At 40.9% G+C, this 11,491-nt stretch overlaps 1 protein-coding gene across 1 annotated transcript; it reads right to left on the bottom strand.

The window, feature by feature from the left end:
* Positions 1-836: 836 nt before the first annotated feature.
* Positions 837-10,650, bottom strand: LOC104343439 (cell cycle control protein 50C). Its single transcript, XM_086460536.1, is given in 7 exon segments — positions 837-1,024; positions 2,100-2,321; positions 3,397-3,534; positions 5,773-5,863; positions 8,403-8,504; positions 9,510-9,620; positions 10,438-10,650. Coding segments are annotated over 7 exon segments (1,065 nt in total).
* Positions 10,651-11,491: the final 841 nt, after the last annotated feature.

Raw genomic sequence — 11,491 nt, 5'->3', positions numbered from 1 at the left:
CCTGGCAGGGGAACAGACATTTCATGTCACGTAAGAGTTCGTGAACTTTGTAAGAGTGGGGTAGGTAGGAGTGCAATTCTGGCCTAATGGTTATATTAGGTAGATGTTTCTGCTAAAATGTTTAGCATTAAAGGAGTTTTTAATTTAACCTTTCTATTAAATCATAATTTTAAAAATGTAAATGTTTTGATGCCCTCTAGCTTTGCAGGTTAGTCACAGTACCTAGATAAACCCAATAAATTTGGTTAAAAAAACCTCCAACTCATAAAAAATACCCTGTATTAAATCATAAATTGGGTATCAAACTGTGATGAATATGCTATGCTAAATTGGTTGCTTTTTCAAGATAGCTAAAAAAGGTATATAAAACCTAAGCAAAGCCATTTCAGCACCGAATTGCACCTGCTCAAGCTTTTTGTTGGAGCAAGACCTCACTTTTTACCCATCTGATGCTCCATTTAAGTCAAGAGAAATATTGTCTGAATTAAGGCTTGAGTAAGAACTGAATATGGATCCTTACTTCCAGCCAGATATTAGTACCATATAATTTCTTTGCCGTTGCAATTCTAACCCACTATGCTATCTGTTGTTTGAAGGCTCATCTCACTATAAGTTTCCTAGGAAACAAATTTAGGAGCACATACATTAGTAAGAAGGCAGCCTCAGGTAAGTTTGGTTTTGGATGATGGAACAGTACTGCCCCTCAGTTTGCTTAAGTTCAGCAGATCCGTTACTGAAACGGATCCAGAGGTCAGGGGAAACAATGAAAGGTCTGTGCTGCATGTTCTTGGTTCACAGCACGCCTTTGCCTTTGGTCAGGAAGCCAGGGAACCTTATTACTTCTGAAAGTATGTTTTCTTTTTTCTGAGTTTTAAGTGGATGGCAGTTATGACAAAACCTGTCAGGGTTGCTGCTGTGCCAGAAACCACATAGGCAATTCCCAGGAATGGGTTACTTCCTCCGCTCCATACCACCGTTGAAAGAATCACATGCTTCCTCCCCTTGAATCTGGTAACAGGGAAATCTGATAGAAGGATGTCAAGGTTTCATAACAAATTTTACATTATTTCCAGGAGGAGAAAAAGTACTGGTAAATGCTCAGAAACCTTTCCAAGGCATAAGAAGTCTGGAGATCTGCATTTGCTGCAAAAGTTCCTTTTAACTGATCTGTAATGTCTCTGCTATTCTGGGTACAAAAACCCAGTAGCAGCTGGTGGTAAGAAATCCAGTTATTTTCAATACAGTCTCTGTGTGAACATGGAAATACTTTTTTTTTACATTATGAATTTGAGATTCATCATTTATGTAACTTCTACTGCACTGATTTGCTATGAAAACTCTGTTGAAAATGAGCCTTTTGGGCAACTTACCATGATGGCGCTCTACATATTCTCAGTGAGGGGAAGCACTCACCTCTACCTACTATGTTGTCTACACAGAATGTTACATGATTTTACCTTTTATCTCTCCACATGGAAACCTTCAGAATAGAACTGATTTGAAATCACAGCTCTATCAGCTGAGAGAGAAGAGAAATTTATAGTCATCTTGACATAACTCCTGCTGACAAAACAAGTGTTTTAGTCAGCAAAGTTCACGCTGTTCAGTGTAAGAGCCCATTTTCACCAGCACAAAAATTCCTGTCAGCACATGGCCCAAACCTGCCAGAGTGCTTTGCTGACACAGGTGTCCCACACAGCTCTCAACAGCAGGGATACCTCTGGCATTCCTGCACCCCAGAAAGGATGTCTACACATCTGATTAGGCCACTGTTAAATATTTCAGCTAAAACAACACCTTCAACCATCTCTTCAGGTTCCAACCACACTCTTCAGTTTTACCCTTTGTGTAAAGCTCCCATGTCTCCAGCCAAAAGCAGCCCCCTCAGAAGTCATATCCGAAGTCACATGATGCCATTTCAGTAACATGTCTTAACTCCACCTGCACAGGCTAAAGAAAAAACACTTGTAGTGTCTCATCACCCTCAAAACTAAGTCTTTTCATGGTGATCTAATCTGGGTGTTTTGCTTGTCTGCTTTGCTGTTTTACTATACAAACCCCATCCACTTCCATCTCACTGTAACTATCTCATGGATAACATCAAAGGATATTATAAGAAATACGAAAAGTGTAATTCCCTGCGGGGAGGCCATCTGCAAACTGCCTTATCCGTCTGACACGACGGTAAAGATTTCTGAACGTAGCAAAGGCTGACACTCGCATCCAGATAATGAAGTCATCATTTACATAACCGTTGTTCCTTTCATCTTCCTCATCTAACAAATACACTGGTTTCTGCCAATAAGGAGGTCTTGCTGTACCTGACGAAAAAGAAAGAAATGAGGGAAGACACGCTGTCAGTAAAAACAGTGGTTGGTGACTAACTTCTGGGCCTACTCACAACCAACACAGACCATGAGATATGAAAGAGAAACAAGACCCTGTCCAGTTACTGAAAAACTATAGATGCTAGATAACACTTTTCACCCAAGCATCTCCACTCACCTCAAACATGAGGGGCTTGGACTAGATGACCTTTAAAGGTCCCTTCTGACCCAAACTATTCTCTGATTCTATGAATGAGAGTTTAACAGTACCCAGGGGTTGCTACAGATTAGAAAATTCAAGCACAGGAAAACCAAAGCAACTTGCACAAATGGAAATACTGTTTATTCTGGATTCTTGACTCTTCAGCAAGCAACAGGCTCTCTATAAGGAGGAGTTTGCCTTCATTTTTATACATTAATTTATTCCTGTACAAACAGAAAAGCACCTTTTTACTGTCTAACGGCATAAACTATGATATTTAGAATCTGTCATATGAAAACTACTTAGATAATTAAATCTTGCATATTGCATCCAGCACAGCACTGCCTTGGTCCAGAATAGGGAGCTTTTAGTCCCACTTCAATACTGATCAACCATAACAAGAAAACGGCCATAGGAAACAGCTGTTTGGGAGAATTAGTGATGATGGCAGCCTCATTTGTCTCACAACTGCCTAAGAATCTGCAAAGGCATGAAGAAGGAAAAACATGACATGCAATTCTTCTTCATAGATATTTTCAACAGGAAAAAACAGTGACTGCATCCTTGCTTTCTCGGGACAGATTAAGCATTACAAGAAACTATACAGAAGAGTGTTGACATGGTATAACTTCAGTCTTCCAAAACCACTTTGTCCTAATTTCTGTGCTCAGTGATAAAACAAAAAAAAGTGATATTTTGGCTAAATCTGTCTTCTGCTCTCAGTCACCTTCTTAAATCTGCTTCTCCAAGCTGCTTTGGGACGTATTTCTCCCAAAGGCAATTCGTCTCAGAATGGGAGACCCTCACATGGAGGGGGAGGTAGGGAAGCTATTGAAAAATAAGGAATACTAGTGGAACCATTCTCACCTGCAAATGCAGAAGAGAGATTGTATGATTTTGGATTGCGAAATTTCACATTTTTATCTGTCCACCAACTGTTTCCAGTCTTCAGCAGTGGTACTTGAATAACAGATGAGTTAAGATTGTAAAAAAGATCAATAGTGTCTGTAGGGAATACAAGAAGCAACAAGCAACGCGTATGAGTAAAAGACAGTCATTCTAATTGCCAGCATGACTAATAAAAACCATCACATTGAAGTGACAAATGACTATTCAAGTGAATAGAAAGAAAAAAAAATCCTGGGAAAGGTTTCATCACGACTGCGTACAGAGCACTGTACATTCCACAAGAAGAATTAAGGTTCCAGAGCCATAGAACTTCTGAAGTTTTAAAGACTGAACCTATTCCTACCAATAATCCTGCTGAATCCCTGTGTGGAAACATGCACAAACATCTCACGTCCATCAGCTCCTGTGTGACTAACTTCTTTGCAGATCACTTTTGGAGCTTTCCAGCTAGTTACAGAAGTTACTCTCCTAGTTAGCTTTCCCTAGCATTGCTTTGACAGTTGTCCTAAACGGATTGCTTTGTTATATATAATATATATTTTCAGTGAACAGGGGAGAGGTGAAAGCACAGTCAAGGGAATTCATGACCCTCTGGAGAAAATTTTGCTTTAGTTTATGCTAATCAGACCCTGTCTACCTTGAACAGGAACACTTCCTTCAATCAAAAACTGTTTAGTTAAAATTGTGATTTACTGTGCCATCCTGTTTTGGTGGGGAAAAAGCATTTGCTTTGATCCATTATATTTTCCTACTTAGATTAGTTTAATGTAAGGCAACATTATAGGTCTCATTAACATCTATGTAAACACCTAGGCAGCCAAAGAGATGACAGGCAGGGATAGTTAGATGATATAGATGGGGAGGGGCTGGTTTTAGGAAACATGAAAAACAGAACTCAGCTGCATAAGCATCATCAATGAAAATATTTTTTTTTAATCCTGCTACAAAACTTGTGTTCACACAGCTCCTTAGGGCTCAGACACACTCTTCTGAGCAACTGATCATTCTGTGCCCTAGATCTTTGTCACTAGTTTATTAACAGAAGTTGCAATTCTCTCAGCTCTGCCTGCTTAACTGCTTGTCTGACTACTCCCTTACCTGCTAGCTTGGGCTAAAAACCTTTCCCATGGCAGGAACTTGGCCATCTTCCTCATTTTACAAAACAAGATTAGAGAGCAATTAGACAACCAGCTAAACTGTCAAAAGTGAATGGGAAGCACCCTCTTTCACAGCAGAGGGACAGAAATAAGCTACCAGAGGGGGGATTCAGACATCACCCCCTTCCCTCACATCACCAGCAGCTGGAACCTTTCATCACACTGTGCACTAAGGACCGATGCAAAGGCAGACACTGGGAGGGTTACCCTCAGCATTTTAAAATCTTACTATCCCTAGTTCTCTGCAGGAGCATTCTGTCCAGCAGCCAGGGCTCCAGAAGAGTGTAGGCTGCACATAGGTAGCTCTGCTGGCCTAGGTCTGAGCCCAGTCCAGTAATCAGACTTCCAGGGGAGCAGGTGGGTGCACAGGCAGATGGAAATCAAATGGATCTAGAAGTTACTGAATGCAGCTGCCCTTCACAAGTCCTATGGTGTGGGTGGCCCTGCTGCTTGAAAACAGCTGCTACATTGACAAAAACTGCTGTGTGGAACAGGTTAAAAAAAAGTGGGGGGTGGGGGACAGACAAAAAGGATGGGTTAAGGGAGGAAAATCTGTAGAGGTTTTTTGTCACCTTTCCCCACAAAGAAATCCATTCTGAACCCTGCCAGTGTTCATGGCTAAGAGCCCTCTGGGTTTCAGCCTAAATGTACTCATAGGCAGATTAAATACTAGGTTACTACAAAAAAGATCAACGCTGGGATCAAATTGAGCATGACTATGTATGCTTCCAGCACTCAAAGAACAAAATGCAACCACACAGATCCAAAGGTTCAAACTGATGTGAAGAACATGTCACCTCCTTCTAAGCACACCACTGTGGGAAGGCAGAATCTGGGCTCTCCCATCACTGTACAAGAATTTATTTTTTAGCAATGAAGCACACTAAATCTGTTGTATCATTGTTCTGTATTTCACCAGGGACTCAATTCCTCAGTCCTGTTGTATATTCACATTGAAGAGGGCCTTAATAAATGAAAAAATCTTCCTCAGTTTCAAAATGAGGGGCAAGTTACTCAACAGTAGGAAGCAGAGTCCCATATTCATGTAGCACTGCCAAACAAAACCTTTTGTGGGAGAAAGACAGACATCTTGCAATATCAGGATTCAGCTGGATTGAGGTAATGGAATGGTTTCAAGTGGAAATTAGTAAGGCAGATATGGAAGTTACCTACTTACCATTGAACATGCTGTTGGCAATAGCACCGCATGGAGCCATGGGCGTCCCATTTCGGTAGGTGGTGAAAGGCGTGCAGTAGCTCTTCTGAATCTGCATTCAAGGTCACAGAACAATCAGGGACAGAACCCGGTGGTTTGTTTTGGTTTTTTTTTTTTTTTTGGTTTGCTGGTGTTAATATTTGTACAATCATAGAACAGAACACCAGGTTGGAAGGGACCCCAAGGATCATGTGGTCCAACCTTTCTTGTGAAAAGCATGGTACACTGTCTAGAGACAGCACCCTGTCCAGCTGAATCTTAAGTGTCCAATGTTGGGGAATCCACCACTTCCCTGGGCAGATTATTCCAGTGGCTGGTTGTTCTTGTTATGAAAAATTTTCCTCTTGTGTCCAATTAGAATCTCCCCAGGAGCAACTTGTGCCCATTACCCCTCGTCTTTTCCACGTGACTCGTTGTAAAAAAGGAGTCTCCATCTTCTTTGTAGCCACCCTTTATCACCCTCTGTGATAAGGTCTAAGCCTTCTTTTCTCAAGGCTGAACAAACCCAGTTCCCTCAGCCTTTCCTCATACGGCAGGCTTCCCAGTCCTTGGATCACCTTTGTGGCCCTTCTCTGCACCCTCTCCAGCCTGCCCACATCTTTTTTGTACAGCAGGGACCAAAACTGAACACAATATTCCAGGTGTGGCCTGAGAAGCACTGACTAGAGTGGGATAATGACTCCTTTGTCTCTGCTGGTGATGCCCTTATTGATGCAACCCAGCATCCTGTTGGCTTGCTTTGCTGCTGCAGCACACTCTTCATTCATATTGAGCTTGTTGTCCACTAGGACACCCAGGTCCCTTTCCACAGAGCTGCTTGCCAGCCAGGCAGATCCCAGCCTGTGCTGCACTCCTGGATTATGTTTTCCCAGGTGTAAGACCTTACACTTGTCCTTGTTGAACTTCGTAAGGTTCTTGTTAGCTCCCTCTTCCAGCCCATCCAGGTCTTCCTGCAGGGTGGCTCTGCCTTCCAAAGCATCCACCTCCCCACAGTTTGGTATCATGCGCAAACTTCATCAGCGTAGACTTGATCCCATCACCCTGATCACTTATGAAGATATTAAACAGCGTTGGGCCCAATATCGATCCCTGGGGGACCCCACTTGTGACAGGTTGCCAGTTTGAAAAGGAGCTATTTACCACCATCACCCTCCAGGTGCAGCCTGTCAGCCAGTTCCCTGCGCACCACACAGACCACTTGTCTAGACCATAACGCATCAGTTTCTCTAGAAGGAGTCTGTGGGGAACTGTATCGAAAGTCTTGGAGAAATCCAGATAGACAATGTTCTCCTCCCATTCCTTCTTCTGAAAAGCCACTGAATAATTAACTCTCCAGTACCTTTTGGTCACATTAGAGATACCTCCAAATGAATGGGTCTGCAGTTAAGGAACACCTTCCACATCACAGTAAGTAAATTAAAGGTCTTCACCAAATTCTGCTGAGGACTTGCAAACTCCAGACTACAAAAACTCATTTGGGAATCTGCTATTATAACATAGCAACAATTTAAAATGTTCCAGTGAAGCCTTGGCTTACCCTAGAACATCTTGTTCCTTCTTTTTACTTTTGACCTGGACTGCTTCAATGGTGGAGAACAGCACAGGCAGCTAGCCACATTACTACAGTTCTGTGTGGGGAAACCTTGATGTATGAAAACACAGCATGAAAAAAAAACTCATCTCAAATTTATCATGTCTCCTATCCCAGTTCATGAGAAACTATAAATCTTCAGGTTTAAACACAGAAACATTTTCAAATAACTCTAATAAGCTGTGTATCTGATTGGCACAAAAGCCAAAAGCAGTTGCACCTGGATGCAAACAAACAAGCTGACTGGACACCTGGAGAAGCAGATGTACAGGGAACGTGTCTTGAGAGTTACAAGAAGCATTTTATAGAAACAACAGATTATTATGGCACAATCATTACACGTACTGAGAGGACAGTGTGTGGATTGTGTGTATATTAAGAAATGCTACTTTTAATCCAAAGAAAATATGTTTTGTATTTATAAGTAAAAAAACTGAATGCAATGATTGCATTCCCCAATTTCCTTACGCAGGCCTGCTGCAGGTGATGCTGTCTAGCCTCCTCTTTAGACCTCTAAGTTGCATACTTGGAATGCTACATGATCACCTATTTCACCATAAACCTTTTCCTGCTCCTTGTCTGCTTCCAAAGCCAGATGGCAAAATGAAAGAATAACTTAATTCCCTAACCCTATAATAAAAGCACAGCTTAAAACATTTCTGGCTAAGAAGACTATAAACGCTAGAAGGAAAAGCTTTCTGTAAATTTATTTGAAAAAGACAATGTATTTTTAATCAGCATCCCTACAAGGTGCAGGTTTGAGAACTGCAACACTGGACTGACATCTTTTATTTATCCCCTCAATCTTCCTCTCTTATTAACTTACTAGACATAATGCCCCCAACAACCATAAAAGCAGAGACTTTTAAACACTGAAAATCTACTTTCTTATTATTCCCTAGAGCCATTTTAACACACTTACAGTTATGACTAGTTAGCTCTCCATATGGTCAAAGATGTACCTGATGGAAATACTGATGATCTCATAACTAAAACTTACATTTACATTTCGACCCAACAATTGTGCGTCACTTCTTGATATCATATATCGACGGTGGTTTTGATAGAAGTTTTGCAGGCCATAGTACATAAAAACATCACCCTGGAATTTAAGGATAAATCCTTTCAATAATGTGAGCTCATGCAGACAAAGAGAAATCCTTTACTCAAGATGGTGCAATTATTACAATAATTTTGTGGAGACAGACACTCACGTTCCCTACCCAACAGCTCTTAATACCTTCAGATTTTTTGGAAAATAAGGCCGCCTCTCATCAATTGTTCTAACCTTTTGAAAAGTTAAGTCCTGTAACTAAAAGGAGAATGCTAGGCAGGCAAATACAAGGAAGAAAGAAGATTATTGAACTATTAAAAACCATTATTCAGTTAAAAAACCTTCTCATCTCAAACATCACTGTAACTTGAAGAATTAGAGTATTTTAACAGCCTCTTCAATACTGAAGAACCCTAAAGTGACTTTATAATTTCAATTACACTGTAATTTTAAGGGATCATTTATGCAGTACTAAGCATAAGATCTCTTTGGCAGTACATGAAGCATCTCAGCAATGTGACCCAGTAGTTTAGGACAGGAAATGAAGGATATTTTTCCCAAATGAAACTGCAGAATGACATTGCTAGACTTATTTCAAGGACCTTGGGGATTAATAGCATAACCCTTATAAAAAAGACTACAGGAGTTTACTTATGACAAGTGGTCAGAACTTCAGATTACCTTCTCATTTGAGAGCTTACAGTGCAGTAACAACTAACCCCAGGCCAAGGGCGATGGTTTGCTACTAACTCAAAGAGAGAAAGACAGACAGAAGTCACCTCCACAATCAAACACCATTTCCTCCATACCCATCTTCTTCCTGGACATCTCCCAACCAAGGACAGAGGTAGTCTGATCTTAATTATTTTTAACATGTACCAAAACAAATAGCAAAGGCAAAAGTGTAAAATTTTGAGTATTAAATGTTTTTAAAAAGTACAAAGACAATTTAGTCAGGAGCTCTGCAGAGCAGAACTAGTGTGCTTTATCACACAGCAACAGAAGTAACAGGAAGTATTAAGCAACTTGAGTTGTTTTCTCACATCCACTTACCAATATACCTTCCTTTAGTGTGAAATTAAGAGAACAGTGGCATTCCTTATTCCAATTAGAGGAATTTTCACGGAGTTTTGAACAATCTGAGCATTTATCTGAATAATCGATCTGTCAGAGAAGTAACAAGCAGAGATATTGTAATAAAGGAAAAGGTTAGTGTTTTAGTTCCAAGACTTAGAGCAGTTCTAAGTGACTGTGGACTGCCAAAAGCATTGTTAAAAATCAACAGAAGCAAAGAATCAGGACTTGGCCTCAATGAACATTCACAAATTTTATCCCTAGTTTAAAGCTGGTTTAGAGCCTTTTGATGACTGTTGCAGAATCTCCACATCTGTTCCTCAGCAAAGGAGTGCCGAGTGAGGAACACTTCTGCAGCTTGGTCTGGCTGACCAAGTAATGCTTGACAAGTCCCCATGTGCATTATGGCATGTGCCGCGCCGCCCCCCGCCCCCAAGAACAGCCTTGCATGTAGTGCTAAGTGTTGGCTCCAACCAGGAGTCCATTAACACCACCACAGGCCTAACCAACCTTTCCTCCAGGATGCATTTAAACATCAGGGCTCCCTGCATTTTAAGATTTTGCCCCAGTTAACATTTATCATCTTCTACTACCAAACATTATCAAAAGGATTAGTTTATTTCCCTTCAAAAACCCAGAAAATAATGACAATATTTCAGATAGTGGTAGTAATTACCACCCATATTTCAGATATTACCACCCAGATAACCACCCAGTGCCTGGGTTTTATCAGTGACCAGCTACCTCGGAGGATTTTCACAGGAATACTGGCTGCTGGACACATGTCCAAGGCACGAAGCCATTGTTATCATCTTTACCCAGAAGCAGAAATTCAAAGCCTTTTCCCTTCAAACATAGCCCAGTTTCTTCTTCATAGAATACCTAAGAACACCACCCCCAAACAAACCTGGATTTCTCTGACGCTATTTGCGGACAGTATGAGGCAGACTCCCACAGAAAGGCAGAACACGCCTGTGAGAAAGAAGCTGGAGAGCACAGTCGCAATGGTAAGCTGGGGCTTCCAAGCTGGTAGCTTCTGTTGTTTGAACGCACTGTTATCTGGACATCTGGAAGGACGAGCCTCTCCTTCTTGTGGAAGAAAACTTGTCTTGTTTTTCATTTTCTTCTTGGTGAGAGGAAGGAATAATATACTTGTGCTGCAGAGTGTTTAAGCTGAGATACTGTCCTTACCGTTGGGAAACTGTATTGTTTGTTGAAACCCACATTATGGCCAGGAATTACTTATTAACTAAATCTCTCTCTTCCTCATTTTCTACATTTGTGCCTGGATCCCCATGATCAGCTTGTACCAATCAAATGATTGTGTACTTTGGTCAGGGTGTACAGCTCATGTCTCCTGGAAGAGCTTAAATATATGCTTTTTCCTGCCCCACAATTCAGTAGGATTTGTTATGTCTTATTAATTTGCAGGGATACTGCCAGCTATACTGGAATTTCTGTGTAATCTCAGGTGTATTATTTCTTCTCCCTTCACTGCCAAGCTAACAGGCATGGCATACAATGAAAGGAGCTGTACTCTGATTGCACTGGATGCCATTGGGGAGGACTGCAGGTGCTGAGACAGCCCCGGACAGAAACCATTGCTTTGGAAGACCAAAGCAATTTTCTTAACCTACTGCAGTCATTGCTATTGATTCAGATGCATTTTAAATTTGTAAAAAGGTTATGTGTTCTTTATCACAAAAGGGCAACTCATTCTCAAAACATCTGATTTCGATCTAGGGCTTTCCAAGATGCTGATGATTTGCTCACCTTTATTCATCTTGTCCTCTGAAAAAAAAATCCATCCATTCCCTGCTATCCACAATGACAAAAGAATCACCCAAAGATCATCTCCTTTTAATTTAAATGGACAAACAGAAGAATATTATTTGCACACTCCAACAGTTTAACCAAAATACAGTCTAAATATAATACACAGGTAATTTATCATGTAATAG

The sequence above is a fragment of the Leptosomus discolor genome, chromosome 1 (assembly GCF_034619465.1).
Source record: "Leptosomus discolor isolate bLepDis1 chromosome 1, bLepDis1.hap2, whole genome shotgun sequence".
NCBI classification, from domain to species: domain Eukaryota; kingdom Metazoa; phylum Chordata; class Aves; order Leptosomiformes; family Leptosomidae; genus Leptosomus; species Leptosomus discolor.
This window is presented reverse-complemented; position numbering and strand designations above follow the sequence as displayed.